The 20,337-nt window shown below is 32.8% G+C and overlaps 2 protein-coding genes across 3 annotated transcripts; one reads left to right on the forward strand and one right to left on the reverse strand.

Moving 5' to 3' along the window:
• Nucleotides 1-1,690: 1,690 nt before the first annotated feature.
• On the reverse strand, nt 1,691-13,445 carry LOC106707544 (beta-TrCP). Its single transcript, XM_045684844.1, has 11 exons — nt 13,243-13,445; nt 10,100-10,216; nt 9,221-9,329; nt 8,680-8,866; nt 7,833-7,968; nt 6,844-6,972; nt 6,510-6,701; nt 5,010-5,153; nt 3,582-3,772; nt 2,544-2,661; nt 1,691-1,897 (listed from the first exon to the last, which is right to left on the reverse strand). The coding sequence occupies exons 1-11, from the start codon at nt 13,282-13,284 to the stop codon at nt 1,691-1,693; spliced, it is 1,572 nt and encodes a 523-aa protein (XP_045540800.1). The 5' UTR covers nt 13,285-13,445.
• A 515-nt stretch (nt 13,446-13,960) lies between these two features.
• LOC106710522 (syndetin) lies at nt 13,961-19,339 on the forward strand. 2 transcript variants are annotated; one of them, XM_014502602.2, is made up of 4 exons: nt 13,961-14,040; nt 14,777-14,877; nt 16,249-16,389; nt 16,731-19,339. In XM_014502602.2, exons 2-4 carry the CDS (start codon nt 14,788-14,790, stop codon nt 19,200-19,202), a joined length of 2,703 nt encoding a protein of 900 aa, XP_014358088.2. In that variant the 5' UTR covers nt 13,961-14,040; nt 14,777-14,787; the 3' UTR covers nt 19,203-19,339. The 2 variants fall into 2 exon arrangements, with proteins under 2 accessions (XP_014358088.2, XP_045540946.1); XM_045684990.1 differs by lacking the exon at nt 13,961-14,040 and adding an exon at nt 14,115-14,136.
• Nucleotides 19,340-20,337: the final 998 nt, after the last annotated feature.

A 20,337-nucleotide genomic window follows, 5' to 3' on the forward strand; every position in this document is an offset into this window, starting at 1 on the left:
AAATGTGACACGTGTCAAAATGACCACTCTAAAATGTCAGTCGTCAAAACCGACACGTAACTATAGTGACAACTGTCAAATCAACACCTGCAAAGGTGACAACTGTCAAATGTGACACGTGTCAAATGCTACAATTGTCTAAAGTGACTAATCAACAATGTCATTAGTCAAAAGCGACACCTAACTATAGTGACAACTGTCAAATACGACACATGGCAAATGTGACAGTTGTCAAAAGTGACCAATCAACAATGTCAGTCGTAAAAAGCGACTCTTGCCAAATCGCCTAACTAGTTACAACTGTCAACTCGACACCTTTCACAAATGACAGCTGTCAAAATGACATTTGTCAAAAGTTTCACCTGTCACAAATGACAGACCATCAACTGAGGTGTCATTAAGCGTCCGAAACACCATGTATAAATAAAAATACCATACTATATACACATTACATAAGACATCCGTCACGTCCAGAGCGTTTCCCGCCATCATAAAAACGTCAATCGAGTTTGACAGCTGTCAAATCACTGGACATGGAAACTCGACCGTGGTAACAAAAGTCTACGCGCACAGAGATCTCACAGGTAGAGGAACCTGTCACGATACAGTCTCAACATAAACCTTGTCACTCGACAGGTTTGTCATGTCCGTCACTGTCACACACACAACACTATGCGCCGAGTGACGCATTCGTCACCATCATGAGCGCGTTAAGGCCGACGTGCGACCTTTTTGGATTACCTGCGAAAAAATATTCATCTTAAAATGGTTATAAATATAAATAACTTCAACTAAACAACAAGCGGACAAAATGTTTGAAAAATACCAAAAAATACATAAATATTTGTATTTTTAATATAGTCACATTATTTAACAAGATAGACATTATTACAATTTTGGCAAAAGTTCTATCACATGTCTATCAAAATTGATAACCGAGATAGAACCAATACTGAGATAGAATCAGTACTAACACTTAGCATGCGGGCATACTTTGCCACCGAATTACGCGTGCAGCGGGCGGTTTGGTCACAACGGCTCATTTTATCATTTTTGCATTCAGTAATAAAAAATGAACTAGCTTAAAATTGGCAAAACACGGCTTATAAGCTCTGTAGCTACGAATTCGATTGAAGACGAAATAACTCAGTGAAAGACTGAGTAACTCGATAATGAGAATTTGTGGAAAGAAAAAATGCAAGGCGTTGCCTAGCAACGTAAACAACACGCATATAATGTAATTGTACGTATTTCGTAGACTTGTCCAACATAAATGTACTAAATACGTAATTTTATGTGACCCGCGCTCTAGTGACAGACTGCAAAAAACGTAAAAATATGTTGCCCGCATGCCAAGTGTTAAGATAGAATCAGTACTGAGATAGAATCCGTACTAAGATAAAATCATTACTGAGATAGAATCAGTACTGAGATAGAACTAGTACTAAGATATAACCAGTACTGTGATAGAATTAATACTAAGATAGAATCCGCACTTAGATAGAACTAGTACTGAAATAGAATCAGTACTAAGATAGAATTAATACTAAGATAGCATCAGTATTGAGAGAGAATCAGTACTAAGATAGAATTGATACTAAGATTGAATCAGTACTGAGATAGAATCGGTACTAAGATTAATTCACGATGTCACATCTGTTATTTTTTAAATGTCTATAAAAAAAATCACCTATTCATAAAAGCGGTCCCTGTCAGGGGATGCACGCGGCGGGCGCTGCGCGGGCGCGGGCGCGGGGGCGGGGGCGGGCGCTGCAGCGGGCGCGGGGGGCGAAGTGCCGCAATTGAGGAAGTCCCACACGAGTATTGTGTCATCGTGCGATGATGACACAATTTGAAACTCGTCAAATTGCAAACGGAACACTCGCCCTGTGTGCTCCTGTAAAGATACTCGAAATTGTTACAAGAATTAGCGGAGAACTAATTTTTTTTTTTTGTGTATGTGTCATTTTCAATTGAAACCATCTGTAGATTATTTATAGAGTTCAAATTTATTTCTAACAACTAATAGTCAATTCAAAATAGAGCCAGAAAAATAACTTGAGAGGTGTGTTGGGACACCCGGATGGAACGAAGTTCCTTTCTATTAATTAGTGAAGGAACCAATGTTTATTCTATGAATAAAAAACTTAAGTCTTCACAAGAAGTACATTTTATTTCTATGAATTTTCGTTATATGTCACGTCGTTGCCATGGTTACTATAGCAAAAAGTGTTGTGACAACTTTTCGTAAGAATTTTTTCCGTCTAGCCCCCTTTCACTACGCGCGATAAGGAACTTCGTTCCAAAAATCTAGACTAGATTTATCTACATTTTGTTATATCACCCCTTAGAATAATTAAATATCTGATTATAAAAGTATCATTGAGTGTGTCATTGATGTATGTCACATCAACACCTCAGGATATTTGTAACACCTGGGATGTGATATCTATGTGTGTCAGTGAGTGTGTCAGTGAGTGTGTCAGTGAGTGTGTCAGTGAGTGTGTCAGTGAGTGTGTCATGTCTCCCCGGTGATGACTTACGACCAGTGTACGCAGGCAGAGGTCCTGATGTGGAGTGCGCACGTCGAGAGCCGCCCTCAGATCCCACACTTTGATTTTGCCATCGTACGCACCGCTTACTATCCGTTTATTGTCGAAACTGAAATTAAACAAGTCATTTTTATGACTTTAATAAAAAAAATCTGTATATATAGTCAGAAAGTGGTGTTAGTTACACTATTTATAACTCAAGAACGGCTGAATAGATTTGACTGAAAATTGGTGGGCAGGTAGCTTAGAACCAGGAAACGGACATAGGATCATTTTTACCCCGTTTTCTATGTTTTATTTCGCGCGTAGGGAGTCGCGGGTAAAAGCTAGTCTAGTAATAAATCTAGTCTATGTCAGTTAAGGATAATGTAGCTTTACAACATTGAAATAATTTTTCAAATATATTCAGTAGTTTCGGAGCATTTTCAAAGCAAACAAACAAATCTTTCCTCCTTAAAATATTTGTATAGACTATTTAACTATCCTTTTTTTATGAAATAAAAACATTAAACTGTAAAATTACATAATTAAACTGTATAATTACATAATTAAACTGTAAAATGTATAATTAAACTATAAAATGTATAATTAAACTGTTAAATATATAATTTTACTGTACAATTACATAATTAAACTATAAAATGTATAATTAAACTGCACAATTACATAATCAAACTGTTAAATAACATAATTAAACCATAAAAATTACATAATTAAACTGTAAAATTACATAATTCAACTGTAAAATGACATAATTAAACTGTAAAATGTATAATTAAACTGTCAAATTACATAATTAAACTGTCAAATCACATAATTAAACTGTAAAATTACACTATTAACTATAAAACTTTAAAATGTATAAATAATCTGTAAAATTCCATAATTAACATATAAATTTACATAATTAAACAGTAAAATGTATAATCAAACTGTAAAATCACATAATCAAACTGTAAAATCACATAATCAAACTGTAAAATCACATAATTAACCTATAAAACTAATACATAAAACATTATAACATACCGTATACACCTAACAAGCTCCTCATGTCCCTCCAGCACTCGTATACATTGTCCGCACTCAATGTCCCACAGCCGGATGGTGTTATCAGAGGAACCTGACACCACCAGCCTGTCTCTGTATTGAAGACATGCGATGCCACGCTTGTGACCATTCAAAGTGCGCACAAACTCGCAAGATGATGTATTCCATACCTGTAAAGAATTTAAATAATAATAATTTCAGAACAGTTCAGTCGTTTTCTAATTATCTATATATATATAAAAGAAAGTCGTGTTAGTTACACTATTTATAACTCAAGAATGGCTGAATCGATTTGACTGAAAATTGGTGGGCAGGTAGCTTAGAACCAGGAAACGGACATAGGATAATTTTTACACCGTTTTCTATTTTTTTTTTTATTCCGCGCGGACGGAGTCGCGGGTAAAAGCTAGTTTACTAATAAAATATACATACATTCATTGTAACTATCACATTTTATAATATTAGTAAGATTTATATATAACTAGATGTTGTAGGCGATTTCGTTTAAGCTGATTTAAAAAAAAACTTATATAGAATACGCATTCTTCCACACTATGTTCTACATCTGTGAAAATATACATCAAGATCCGATCATCATCCATCCATCTAAACCAGTGATTGTCAAACTTATTTCTTTCACCGCCCCCTTTGAAAATCAATTATATTTCAGAGCATCCCTAATTTTTATTCAGCCCTTAAACTTAAAAACCACAATTTCATTGCTTTAATTAATTTCAATGCCCCCCATTTTTTGGGCCTCTTATTGCCCCCTCCTAAGTTTCAAACGCCTCCAGGGGGGCGTTATCGCCCACTTTGGGAAACACTGATCTAAACCATGGATTCTCAAAGTGGTCGATATTAAACTTAAAGCATTGCTAATTCTCAATCTGTCTTCTATTGACCTAAGTCAGAATTATTAATAATAATTGATATTAATAGTAGATAATTTGGTCATTTGGGTCTGAGGTAACAGTTCATTTTGGAAAAAGGGGGGTCACTTGTCCAAAATAGTTTGAGGATTTTTTATATTACAAGGTGGCAAACGAGCAATCGGCCACATGAATTCGCCGAAATGGCGAAGCGACCGCTGTCCATAGACATTCACAATTACAGATGCGTTGCCTACCCTCAATCGAAGGAGGAGACGCACAAAAAATATAATATTTAACCATCCTATGCATCTCCATCAAATCCACCTTCCCTTCCCATCCTTTCCTTATAAGAAAAGGGGTGGGAAGGGAAAGAGGACTAAAATTAGTCCTTCAACACCACACTCATCAGACTGTACTTGGAATTACTTCAACTTGACGTCTGTCTTCTGTATGGTTGTGGTATTTCACTGAGCGAGGTCAATTCCTACAACTGATGTTGACATCTACCAATGTTATATTAACAAGATTGACTCACTTTTATTGTTCTATCTCCGCTGGCGCTGACAATATACTTCTCATCAAAGTCAACCACATTGACAGCGGCACGATGACCAACAAGTACACGTCTCAACATTATCTCTGTTGTTGATGTCATATCCCATACAGCTATCGAACGATCCTGGGAAAAAATACAACAATAATTTTTAATCTATATATATAAAAGAAAGTCGTGTTAGTTACACTATTTATAACTCAAGAACGTCTGAATCGATTTGGCTGAAAAAAAAAAGACAACAATGGGCTACAGGCTCAGTTTGTACCGCAAGGTATAGCCTTGTGGAGCTGGTTTTCAGCCTGTCCCGATGGACCATGTGCCCGTTCAGAGTTCCCCATCTGCTGGTTTACAGCATTAAGAATAATACAGACAAAAAAATACAACTAATAATAGTTTAACATAGATAATTAAAAAAAAATTGGTTACTTTAAAATAAAAAAGAGCACATTAGCTTTATATTCAAAAAAAATAGATTAATTATAAGTTTATTTGTCTGTACAATAATTTTTGCTTAATTTTTTTTTTAAATATCTGTACAGATACTACAGATATTTTCAATTTAATAGTCAATATAATTACTATCCACGTCAATGGTTCAGTTGTTCAATTGAATAATATGCAGGTCCTGGGTTCGAAGTATGTTTTTTTACATAAACATATCGTGATTCAATCTGCACATATATTGTGTGAAAAAAAAAAGACTCGCCATTCGTCATGTTCCGTATCCTGAAATGACGAAAAGTAAAATGCAGGGGTTCATTAAGTCACAACAAATAGAGGTCCTTAATCTAGTGAGGTCCTACCCCACTGCAGGTTACAGGTGTGAGTTGTGTGTGTATTATTATCCATCACTATCAATATTGTTACTATCCATCACTATCAATATTGTAAGTATCCATCATTATCAATATTGTTACTATTCATCACGATCAATATTGTTACTATCGATCACAATCAATATTGTTACTATCCATCACAATCAATATTGTTACTATCCATCACTATCAATATTGTTACTATCCATCACTATCAATATTGTTACTATCCATCATTATCAATATTGTTACTATCCATCATTATCAATATTGTTACTATCCATCACAATCAATGTTGTTACTATCGATCACAATCAATATTGTTACTATCCATCACAATCAATATTGTTACTATCCATCACAATCAATGTTGTTACTATCCATCACTATCAATATTGTTACTATCTTTCATTATCAATATTGTTACTATCCATCACTATCAATATTGTCACTATCCATCACTATCAATATTGTTACTATCCATCACTATCAATATTGTTACTATCTTTCATTATCAATATTGTTACTATCCATCACTATCAATATTGGCACTATCCATCACTATCAATATTGTCACTATCCATCACTATCAATATTGTTACTATCCATCACAATCAATATTGTTACTATTATATTACTATTGTTGTTACTGTCTATACAATACCTTGCTGCAAGTGACCATCATGCCGTTACAGAATCTGAGATGCAGCACAGCCTCGCAATGATGTATGAGTGTGTTCAGCATAGCTCCTGTTGTAACGTCCCACACTCGCACTGTGCTGTCTGATGAACCTGAGATGATGGCTCTCTCATCATACTGCAGGCACAGTACTGATCCAGTATGACCTTGAAGCTCCTGAAAATACGTACAATACATTTTTTTAAGTATATATATTAAGTCGACAAATGAGTAAACGGCTACATTAATTCGCTGAAATGGAGAAATTTCTTTTTATTTTGTCTTTAGTTCGTTATGGTTATGACACACTATGACATACCTTGACACACTGCAGCGTCTTTCTGTCCCATATCTTGATTGTGTTATCTCTTAGCCCGGATACGATTTTGTTATCGTCATATTGCAAGCAATAGACTCCCTTCGAGTTCTCTGAACGACAATTTATCCTCTGAAATAATTAAAGTGTTCGTTTAGTTTGTTTCCAATGTTGTGCAACTTGTATAGAAACATGTTTTAAAACTAAAAGAATATGTTTCTAAACATTAGAAATACATAAATTCATAATAAGAAAGGTTAGATTGTAGAGGGAAATAATTCAAAGCACTAATATTTTTTTAATAGCTTACAGAAACATCTATCAGTCTAGATTAGAAATCCCCAAACTATTTTGGACAAGTGACCCCTCCTTTTCCAAAATGAACTGTTACATCAGACCCAAATGGCCAAATTACCTAATTTTAAGATCAATTATTATAATTAATTCTAACTTAGGTCAATAGAAGACAGAGTGAGAATTAACAATGCTTTAAATTCGATATTGACCACTTTGAGACTACCTAGTCTAGATAATTATCGGTTATAAAGTTTAATTTACACCTAGAGTTTTATATATTTTTTTTTATTTTTCGGTAAATAGTTCTTTACTAGTCACTCTCAACTCCATTCGAGAGAAATTTAAAAAAAAAACTCTTTAATTAACCTATGTATTCTTCCAAACTGTGTTCTACATCTATACCAAATTTCATCAAAATCAATGCAGCCATTCCGGAGATATTTTGTAACAAACATCCATCCATCCATCTAAACATTTACATCTATATATATAAAAGAAAGTCGTGTTAGTTACACTATTTATAACTCAAGATCGGTCGAACTGATTTAGCTGAAAATTGATGGGGAGGTAGCTTAGAACTAGGAGACGGACATAGGAACTTTTTTATCATGTGTGCATCTTTTTATTCCGCGCGGACCGAGTCGCTGGTAAAAGCTAGTTTATAATATTAGTAAGATATCTAGGATGGGTCTCACCTGCAAATTATGTCTACCCATTCTCCAATTATCTTCAATGGATTGTATATCTTGTATAATCTTGGGATACAGCTGTCGGTAGAAGCTGTGCGAAGGATGCTGACATCCTGGCTTCGGCTTGAATAGGTATAAGATCCTGTTGGAATAAGAATTTATAAGAAACTAGCTTTCACCCGTGACTTCGTCTATGAAGAATTAGAAAAAATTATAGCCTATGTGTTTTTCCGAGCTATGTTATACATCTCTGCCAAGTTTAAGTGATATCCGTTGGACAGTTCTGGAGATACCTTCTAACAAACATCCATCCATTCATACATTGAGAAATGTATTATACACAATATTTATTATTCATATCTTACTAATATTATAAATGCGAATGTTAAGATGGATGGATATAAAGGTATCTCTGGAGCGGTTCAACGGATCTTGATGAAATTTGGCACAGATGTAGAACATAGTCTGGACGAACATATTGACTACTTATTAAGTTTTTTTTTTCAATTCCTCGCGTACAGTCGCGAGCGACAGCTAGTTAAAATGTATATATAAAATCATCAAAATAAAATTAATAAATAATATTATTTTGAACAGGTAAAACTTTTAATTTATCAGAAGATTAATTTTAATTACTTTCACCGTTTATTTCCGAGAACAAAATCTTTCACAAAACAGAGATTTTTGACCTCAGAAACCCACAGTAAGTGAAAGCTTGATCTCTCTAAATAAAAGATTATCTCAAATGCTCTCACTATCTGTAATTTAGTTAAATTTGAATTAAATGAACTTTAAAAAAAAAAATACCATAGATAAGAAAGTTATAGATAAATAAACTCTATGATAAACTCACCATCCCCTCCTCTCAGCGAGCCCCCTCCACAATGAATCAGTCCTAACTTTACGTTCCACCAGCTTCTTCCACAGCATACCTTCAGAGATAACCCGCTGCCATTCTCTACAGACCAGCTCGGCTGCGCACAGCGAGTTGGCATCTAAATAAGATAGGATGTTCTCTGCTACATGGTCTAGACCTTTTTCTGAAAGGGATATATAAGTTGTTAGTTAAAATCTTACTAATATTATAAATTTACTTAGAGGTGACTAGGCCATAGTCAATCACACTGGTCCAGTGCGGGTTGACTTCACACATATCATTGAATTTCTTCTCAGATATGTGCAGCATCACAATGTTTTCCTTCACAGTAAGAACGTCAGATAAATGTACATATGTAAATAGAAAAACACATTGGTACATGGCGGGATTCGAACCCAGAACCTGCAGATTACAAGTCAAGTGCTTAACCCCTGAGCCTTACATATATCTTTTTCTTTTTTTTTTTTTTATTTCGTCCAAGATTTATCTACCTGTTAATGAGAACAATGATACTCACTCGGTAGCATACTGATGAAGTCCCGCTGCAGCATTGGTTTGAGATATGCATTTATGTGTCCGTGCTGATAGTGGCACATGCGCGCCAACAATTGCTCCACAAACTCCACCTAAAATATTACAATAACATAATTAATATAAAAAAAAACACAAAGTAAACAATTTAATATACAAACTATGTTATATATTTTCAAACATAAGAAAAAAACGTAAATTAACAATGTTATTCGTGAATATATGTACTGCCAACTATGGATAATTGAGAAATTATTTACAAGCGAGTCATTGTCTAGTACGAACCACCCCTATAAGCGAGAAACTCGGCTAAGAGAGAAACCTCTATAAGCGAGAAAAACATCACATTTCTTTGATCAATTTTAATATTAGCACCATCTATTGGCTGGAATGAAAACCCCACAAACATATACAAATTCTTTTTATATAAAACTAAATTAATATTCATCTGAAATAAGAACATACTGATTTAAATACTACTAGTGGTCAGTACGCCACGCAGGCGCTGATCTATATTGCAATGTATTTATATAAATAAAAACGTAAAAGCACAATTATATTAAGAAGTAATGTATTTAATAAGGTACAAAACTGTAAAATAATAAATATTTAGATTGCATTAATAAAGATGTATTTATCATTGGTAATAGTTTACATTTATTCAACTAGAATTACTCAATAATCCAGAGTTAGTACTTTTATATCTATCATCCGTCATCCACGACTCCGTTTGCGCGGAATTAAAAAAAAAATTAATAGCCTATGTATTCTTCCAGACTATGTTCTACATCTGTGCCTAATTTCATCAAGATCCATCCATCAATACATCTAAACATTCACATTTATAATATTTATAAGATTTTACCTGGTCCGTTTCGTTCCATCTTGAGAATAAATTCAAGCATGTGTTCCTTTCAGCAACGTAGGCCGCTCCGCTGGGCGCGGGCCGTACTCCTGTGTCTAAAGATGTTAAGGAGGTCACCTGGAAGAAGAAAAATATAAGCATTATCACAAGGCACACCTGTATTCGCCGAAAGTTGACTCTCAATCGACAAAATCGACTTATTGAGTCTTCAACTTAACAAGAAATTCAGGATATGAAATATTTGACCGGGAATTCTGAGTAAAACATTATTATTTTTTACTAACATCTACTTACACAGTATGGATTTTTTAAATATGAGTTAACCAGTAAGTCCCGCAAGATGGACCAATGATCTGGTCAAGATTGCGGGAGTATCCCAGATGCGGCTTGCACAGGACCAATCATGGTGGCGATCTTTGGGGGAGGCCTATGCCCAGCAGTGGGCGTTACGAGGCTGAATGGATGGATGGATGGAAGTATAAATATGTACTAAAACAACTATTCTTGGGAAATAACATTTTGTTCAAGTTACAAAGTCTAAATAATTCGAGACATCTCAGTATTTGAAGGTACACCGGAAGGACACAAATCTTTTTTATTACTTACTGAACTTTAACTTATCAAGGTTTGATTTATAGACATTCTTGTATCTTGTATTAGTATAAATGAAAGACAAATTTTAATAATATTGATTCCACAAGTTGAGGAAAATGAAGTAAAACATTATCATTCAAAGTTACTGTTGAGTTAAATGCATTTACTTAAGGAAAATATTACTTTACAAATTCACCTACTTTTAAATAATAACACATTTCAAACATATTTGTGTTAAATAGATGTCACCCGTGACTTTGTCTGCGCGGAGATAAAAAAAACTTCATTAGTAGCCTATGTGTTCGTCCAGATTATGTTCTCCATCTGTGCCAAATTTCATCGACATCCATTGAGATACATTTTCTACAGGTGTGTGAGATATCTTTCACACACCTTTTACCTAACACCCATCTAAAATTTTTCATTTATAATATGTTTACCAGCAATTTTACTGAAAATCGATCAGATAAAGAATCCGCGTATATCATTGAAAGATTCTTCATTACATTCCATCTTCGTTTTTTAATTATTAAATACTAGCTTTTTCCCGCGACTCTGTCCGCGCGGAATAAAAAAAAAAAGAAAAGAAAACGGGGTAAAAATTATCCTATGTCCTATTCCTGGTTCTAAGCTACCTGCCCACCAATTTTCAGTCAAATCGATTCAGCCGTTCTTGAGTTATAAATGGTGTAACTAACACAACTTTCTTTTATATATATAGATTTTACACAAAAAAAGATTTAGTGGATCTTATAAACGAGAGAAACAGCTTGTTATACTGATTAACAATTGCACTGTATGCTTGCCAACAGAGAAAACAACAGCGATGAGAAAAAACGCGCATCACGAGTTTATTCGTAGCCGGTCAGCAACGTTCGGCCATAAAAACACGAGTTAACTCATGACCGGTCAACAAAGTGTTAAAAAGAAAATAAAAAAATATATTTCTCGGAATCAATTTGTTAACCAAAGCAGTGGTACAGTAATATTTACAAACCAAATCCTAACTGTATTCATTCCGTTATAATAAAAAAATTCAAAAAATATTCAAAGGATAGCATTTTTTTTTTATAGGAGAAGGGGGCAGACAAGCAACGAACCACCTAAAGTTATTTGATCCGATGCCCATGGACATCCGCAACGCCAGAGGAATCGCAGTTGCGTTGCCGTCCTTTAAGCAAGGTATACACTCTTTTCTTGAAGGTCCCTAAGTCATAATTGTTTAGAAATACTGCCGAGGACAGAGTATTCCACAACGCGGCTATGCAAGGTAGAGTTTCGTGAAAATCTCGTCAGTATTCAAAGTATACCTTTCTGATATCACAATCTTAAAAAAAAACTACAAATCTCAACAAGCCACTGCTGAAGAGAGCCCTATACTATCATACTAAGTTTCCAATTTTTTGGTAAGCTTTACTTGATAGTAACTCATATACTTTCAGATTTGGGCTTTAGTATAGTAATTTCAATTTATTTCTAAACTAGCTGTTACCTATGGCTCTGTCTGCACAGAATTTAAAAAAAACAACTTAATAAGTAGTCTATGTGTTCTTCCAGAATATGTTCTACCTCTCATTGAGTTGTTCCAGAGATACCTTCAAACTTCCACCCATCCATCCAGCCATCTTACCATTCCCAATTATAACATTAGCAAGATATGTTATTTATAATTTTAAAACACCATTTTTTTATTTTATTGTCAACTGTTAGAAAATAATAAAACCAATAAGATATGTAATATATTATTCCATTTTAATAATGAATACATTAAATTACATATACATATTTTTTATATAATTAACAGATTATGACAAGGAAGAAAGCTTTGTGGGTCCTCCCTAAAGCAACCCATTTGCTAGTTTAATTTATATTTTATTTTTAAATTAATAATGCCATAAATGTCTCTATTATCCAACTACATTATATAGACGTGTAATCAAACAGTGAATCACATAACACAGTGTCTCTGAACACAACTATTGAAAATTACGAAATCAGTTTGAAAGTGGCACACTACTGTATTTCTTGTTACGTACATAATGTACAGTTATTTTACAGTTAACTGACTAGAAAGGAAGTATTTAAGGATGTCACGCCATGTTTACAGTGTTAAATAAGTCGTTTTTTACAATATTATCGAGATTCAAAACTTTTTCTATTCATATTTTATGGTTACCATGACGAAAATGTCGATTATGTTAAATAATATGTATTTAAGTGGATATCACAGCGTTTGTATTATTAAAATAATGATGGAAAAAGTATTTTATGTACGTAAAATGACAAATGTAAACTTTAAAACTTAAATTAGGTTAAAAAAGTTCTTTGCATTATCCGCAATGCAGAAATGTGTAAAAGCTTTAGTATTTTTTTAAGTAACGTTTGCATCAATACATATTATAGCAGTAGATATGAAATCATACATTTTAAGAATAAATTTTATCCTTTCTCCGAAATTATTATTTCGACGAGAAGGGTGTTGAAAGACAAAGATGGCGGATATTCCATGACATTACTACATTGCTCCAATTAAATATATAGAACAATACCTTCGGTGTCGGCGGATCTTCGACATTCCAATCAGTCTCCATTTTAGCTATTTCACTAAACACATTAATTATCTTACACAAATGTCACCACGAAAACGGCACGATTTTTCTAAAATAAATTCATCGTTCTCATGACGTCAAGCACTATTATTTTCTTTCAAAAAGCTGAAAGCTGAGAAACTATTGGCAATAGATACGCGTCCTTTTACCAACCTTTTACTAAATGACAGATAATGTTAAGATGTTCGGATATTCAAACTAGCAACGAAAAAAACCCAATACAAAACGTTTTTATGTCCCTTATACAACATAATTATAAGAAGCATTTTGTTAATTCACTACTTTTTGGCAGTCATTTTGTTTTCTTACTTTACCAACTTTAAAAACTATTTAAATTTATTGAAAACACTTCACGCACATGCCATGATCAAATTATCCGATTAAAAAAAAATCGATACTGCATGGCAACATTAACATCTAAATTGTCAAACAAAATTATTGACAAATTGACAATTGTCCTCTCACTTCCTCATCCTTTCGTACCTATTTTAATGAATTCTTTGATTAAATATGTAATTTAAAAGTCAATTTTATGAAATTTCAATGCTGTGCTGCTTAAAATGCTGTGTTTTTACGAAAATGTGTCTTTATAAAGAAAAATTAACTGAAGTTACGATATATCTTTTTTAAACGTTACTATATTTATTAGTGTTTTTTTTTGTTATGTTTTGTAGTGGTTTTTATCAAAAACAAACAATCAGTTACAGTGCTAATGATTTATTCTTATCCTTTTCCCAGGTGAGGAATTGTTGAGAAAATATTAAAAACATATCATTGTTTGAGAGCATTTATAATTTATTACTGTTGAAAGGCGTTCGGCCAAAACGAATCTAGGTACTTTGTCTAGACTGTTTTGCAAAAAAACGTGGGATTTTATTACAATATAAAATAATCAAAATAAACCTTTTTCTCGTAAAGTTCTGGCAAATTTGTTAGGAACATTCCAGTTTATCAATTACCAATATGTAAACAAACGTTGTCTAAGACTCTATGTAGACTATCGTAAGCCACATTTTGCGAGTTTCAGGTTTTTTTAACCAACTTGATAAATACTAATATTTCTGAAAATAAGCTATAGATTTTAGTTGTTTATTGTGTGTTGATGCATCATAATTAATTATATCAATCTTATTTTTGTTATACTATTGTAAGATAATTTACAAAGAACCCATCATTCTTAGTAACATTACATACAACCTTTCTTGTTGTATTCAGTGTCTTTACCCCTACCCAAATATGGATACTGCTAGAAATCATTATTGAAATGTTTGGAGAAAGACTAAAATGCAGTTTTACTAGAATAAAACAACTTTCACATTTTGTTAAGCAAAAATTAATCTAAGAGCTACAAATTTCAAAACTTATTAGCATATAATAAATTAATAAAAAATTGTCTTTTTTTTGTAACTTAACTGTGATTTTTTTTTGTCATTAAAGTTAATTGGTCTACATCTCATTATGATTTCTATTTCAGTAAACTGTACAATGTTGGGTGATGACGTTGAGAAGCGACACGACCCTCCGGGCGTTAACTCTCGCTCTCTGAGTGTCGCTCATACTGCTGCCGATCTTGAGGTACAAGTATATAGTAATATAGTAGTTTGCTCAAGGTGTCACCTTGACTGGTTCAAATGTTAAAAAACCATTGACCTATCCGTTTGAAAAGAGTTACATCTTTTATGAGAAGAGCTGATACTGCTGTTTGTTGGTTGACATTACATAGAGTATTTTGTCTTTTAAGTAAGGTCAATATCTAGTTCTCTTCTCTATCTCTTACTTTTGTTTTAAGAAAGGAGAAGATTTGTAGAAGGAATATGAGAAACCCTTTGTATGTCTTCTGTTCATGATGTCAACATATTTGCAAAATTAACTCCACATTAAATTATTCAAACTTTTGTGAGACATTATCATTAACGTATATAGAAATGGCTAAAACACTCATGTATATATATCCGAAATAATATCAAATATACGAAATAATACCAGTCCCAACTCACCCTGATGAAGGGCCACCGAAGGGCTCGAAACTAGTCGGTGACGACACCGGATATATATACGTTAGTGTTTTAGCCGTTTCTATATAAGTTAACTCCACATTACTGTTGTCTTTGAACTGTAGTGGCGAAGCTTTACATATCGAAGTACCATTTTTGTATTGTTCAATCAAGTTGTAAACGTGTTAAATAAATTTTAACTGTGATTATTGGGGGATATTTCGTGGCGTAGAGATAACCCGCGTTCGCTCCTTAACCGCTTCACAATTTTTTGTATTGATTACACTCATTTATACATTTGGATAAAGTACCCACCTATTACCATTACCAGAATGACCTCATCTGGATCTCTTTGGAGTGAATAACGTTTTGAATTACAAATATAGGACAATTATCATGACAAGAACTTGAATTTGTGTTATATTTACAATGTTTTATTACTAATTTTTGTTTTTGGTGTATTTTTATTAAGTAATTTTGAATTATTTAGCTATAATTATTTAGTTTATATTATATTTAATTTTAAGATATTCCTCGCAAGTAGGTTTGGCGACAGGCAGGTGGCCGGCTATAAAAACTTAAGCCAAAACTTTAAGGTTTATAAAACCTATTGTATCGACCACACATGAGTGGGAAAAGGCCCGGAGATGATGATAAAGTATATACAGTCAAAATCTGTTATAACGACATGGAAGGGACTACTCATATTGAGTCGTAAAAACTGATAGTTGTAACAACCGGTGACAGGTATTAATAGGAAAGATATGTAATAACATTCAGCCAGGACCTTTGATTTTGGTCAATTTAACCGGTATGTTGTTCTAAACGATGTCGCTATAAACGGTTTTGACTGTAAATCTATCTAAAAATGAAATAATTGTTAGACAAATGGATTTGTTTGACGATAGTATTTAACGCTTTAAAGTACAAACAGTCAACATAATTATTTCAGGTGCTACGTGAAATAGAGAATGTTTATTTCTCTCCACCTTCGGAGTTCGACGCAGCACGCTATGTGTTGTCACATGCGCCTTCACCACCCACGTGCGAGGCTGTCGAACTCATGTTCACCAAGTTGAAGCGACAGCAACAGGTTAGTGTTAAAATCTTGCTCGAAGGACCAACATTCGTTAATAAGTCCTTCGATGTCCGACTTCTATGAAGAACGAGCGAACAGTTGTTTATTTCACCTGTTATTCTATTAAAAGTATAGGAATTTAAAGACACATGTTAGAAAAAAGATTTTTTAGTGCTCGAAGGATCATGATTCGTAAAGACTGACCTAAATGGTCCTTCGATAACCTACATCTATAAAGTTTGTGATCACTTTAAGTTAAATAAGGTAATAGAAAGGTCCAATTTGTTTAAATTTAGTATAAAAAATGTACTTTAAACAACTGAAACTGAATTTATTCGATTGTCTCATTTCCACAGGTTGTTTCAGGTAAAGCTCTACATTTGATATCGCAACAGAGAGATAATTGCGACAGAGAATTTACAGAGATACAAAACATACGCCAACAGCTCGCTAAAACTTTAGATATATGTAGAAAAGCGAGAGAACATTTATCAATCGCTTCAAATAATCTCACAATATCGACATTTGTAATTCTAGCTAATGTTAAAAAGAGACAGATAATTAAATCTATATTAAAATCATTAGAATTACTTCAAAGTTTAAGATCTGTAGAGAAAGATGTTGCTGAATTATTAAATAAGAAAGAATATTATTCAGCTATTGAATTAATACTAAAAAGCCGTAAAGCAGCTGCCAAACATAAAGAATATACTTGTATAGCTGATCTATCTATCAGATTGAATGATACCTTAGATATGACTGAAGAGAAATTAGATTCAGTTCTAGCTAATATATGTTATAACTTCGATGAAGATGTTTTTAAAAAATTAAAGAAAGCCTACGATCTTTTAGGTAAAACTCAAGCTGCAATGGAACAATTGCATATGCATTATTCATCTGCTGTTAATGAATCAGCAATAGATGCTATGAAACCTTATACAAATTCTAATGATATGAAATTCCAAGATATATGTGGTCAAATAAATCCAAATAAAGCACCAAATTGTCTATTAAATTTATGCGAGAAATTGTTTCTGGTTATGAGAAGTTATTATTTATTAGTCGATTGGCATAATAAATATTACGATGAAGAGATTAAATCAAATAATGTATTTGATATAGAAAGAAATGTAAGCAAAGAATATATCAGACAGAAGTTAAAAGCTGGTTTAATCAGAATATGGAATGATGTTCAAGCTAAAGTGTCAACTTTTTTGAAAAGTTCAGGTTTAGAGGATTATCCATTTGAAAAATTTATACAGATGTTAGGTATTTTGAGGAAATTAACACAAGTGGCGGAGATATTTTGCGGTGATAAATCCGATTTGTTACAAGATTTCATTAAAACTCAAAGCGTATCGTATATTAAAAACTATCATAAAGGTAGAATGGATGAATTGAAGTTATTCTTAGAGAACGAAGGTTGGGAACAATGTCCAGTGAAATCAACATTCAATTTATTAAATTTACAAGAATTCAAACAGTTCAAAAAGTATTTGAATCCAAAAATGGATCAATCTTTAAATAAAACTAGTACACAATCTGAAACGAATGATACAACATCATCTATACATTCACAAGACGATAGTCTTTATATTGCAAGATATTTCAAATATAAAACAACACATACACCATTCGAGATATTTCGCAATGAAAATATCACTAACGATGATATATTTGGTATTGAAACTGAATTGGTACCTAGTGATGATTCTGAAGATGAACCTGATGAATTGAAAAGAGATTACGTTGATGATGATAGAGTACCTTTCGATAAAATTACGAATAATAAAGATAGCGTTATTGTAACTAACACAACTTTGTCTGTTTTAAGAAATTGCGGACAATATCTTCAAATTATTAGATATTTACCTCAAATATCATTAGAAGTTATTATGTTAATGAATCAATTATTCGATTATTATTTCTATGCTGTCCATTTATTTTTCACTTCTGACTTAGAAGTAGCATCGTCTACTTTGTACACAAGTAAATTAACATCTACCCTCAAACGTATATCGAATAATATAAATTCAAACCAAGACGAAAGTAAAAATTTCGTCCTATCACCGGAATTGCCACAACATTTAGATATGAATTCTGAAGCTACATTACACGGGTTAAGTGAGAGAATAGTTGCAGTTGAAAGTGTTATATTTTTAGCTAAACAATTCGAATTACTTCAACCTTATTTAGAAACAATAGTAGCACAACATCAAAAGATGATTTTAGAACATTTTAAAGATAACACTTTAGCAGTTGCGACAGATTTACGAATGCCTATATATATGTGTTCAGCAGCTAAAGCTGTAGACGCACGATCATCTTTAATAGCAATGTCGCAAGTTAAATGGGACGTGAAAAACGTCGCAGTGGAACACAGCCCTTACGTTGATATGATAGTTAGGAAAATTCAAGTATTCGCGTTACGTTTAGAAAATATATCAACTAAAGTATCCTTAAATCGTGACGTTTTAAATTCTATATGGTCTATGGTATCTAAATTCATCGTGCATTTATTAGTTGAAGGTTTTTCGAATGCGACAAAATGTACGAATGGAGGTCGAGGTCTTATGCAATTAGATTATAGGCAATTGTTCGTTAAATTGGAGAAAATATCAGGTTTGAAGCCAATACCTTATCAGGATTATGTAGATAGGTATGTGAAAGCTTATTACTTACCTAGGAAAGGTCTAGAAAAGTTTATACAGGAAAGAATTGAGTATTCGAATAAACATTTATTAGCGCTAATTACTTGCGCTTGCGAGAATAAACGAGATAGACAAGCGTTGACAGCTATTATAGAAGGAAGAGAACTATCTCAGTAAATCCTAACTTATTAAAGAAAAATCTAAAAAACGTTCCACATAATTCGTTTTTCTGATTCAAGTATATTAAAAAAAAATACTTTTAAGTCGATCTTATAAATGAAATGATTATCAAAATACTCCCGCCATTTTATCTGTCAACCATTTGTTTCGATATTTACATAGATTATAGACAAAATTGTTTTTTTTTATTATTGATACGATTGGTGAAGAAAAAAATTAAATCATGCATTTCAATGTATTGCTTTTAATAGAACTTATTGATAAATGATAAATAATTAATCTAAAATCTCTATTAATCGATTAATCGATTTTCACAAATCGATTTTTTATTATCTCAAAATTGATCTTGAAACCTTGCGAATGTATTTAACTATAAAAAAAAAGAATAAAAAAGCTATTAAAAAAGCTTATGTGATTATTTTACATAATAGCACAAAAATAAATTGGTTGATCATGATTTTTTTTAATAATTCAAGAGATTATTATACTAGAGTTAGATTGCTTTATACATTAAAGTAAGAACATTGTAATCTCAAATTGTAAAGACATTAATATTAAGTATATTTTATTGATGAATATTTGTATATAATGTTTAAAATATATTTAAATATCTACAATCTATCTTGTTTTATTTATAACTAGCTGTCACTCGCGACACAGTCCGCGCGGAATTAAAAAAAAACTTCTTAAGTAGGCTTTGTGTTCTTCCAGATTATGTTCTACATGTATGCCAAATTTCATCAAGATCTGTTGAGCCGTTCAGGACTTCAAACAAACATCCATCCATCCATCTAAACATTCGTATTTATAATAGGTCCTTACATATGAAATTGGCGTTTTGTATGGGAGGAACAAAAAGTCGAATATTTTTTAATATAATATATTTAATTAATCAAAGTATGAACCATTATTTTCTATGCACTTTTGCCATCTCATAGGTAGTTCATTGATCCCTTTACTAAAAAAACCAGTCGGACGGGAATCAATAAAATCTTTGAAGGCGATTTGGACTGCCCCATCGGAGTTGAATTTTTTCCCTTGTAAGAAGTTATCCAAATTTCGAAAAAAATGGTAATCTGTTGGAGCAAGGTCCGGGGAGTACGGAGGATGTCTTAGACTTTCCAATTGAAGC

Source organism: Papilio machaon, chromosome 28 (genome assembly GCF_912999745.1).
Source record: "Papilio machaon chromosome 28, ilPapMach1.1, whole genome shotgun sequence".
Classification (NCBI taxonomy): domain Eukaryota; kingdom Metazoa; phylum Arthropoda; class Insecta; order Lepidoptera; family Papilionidae; genus Papilio; species Papilio machaon.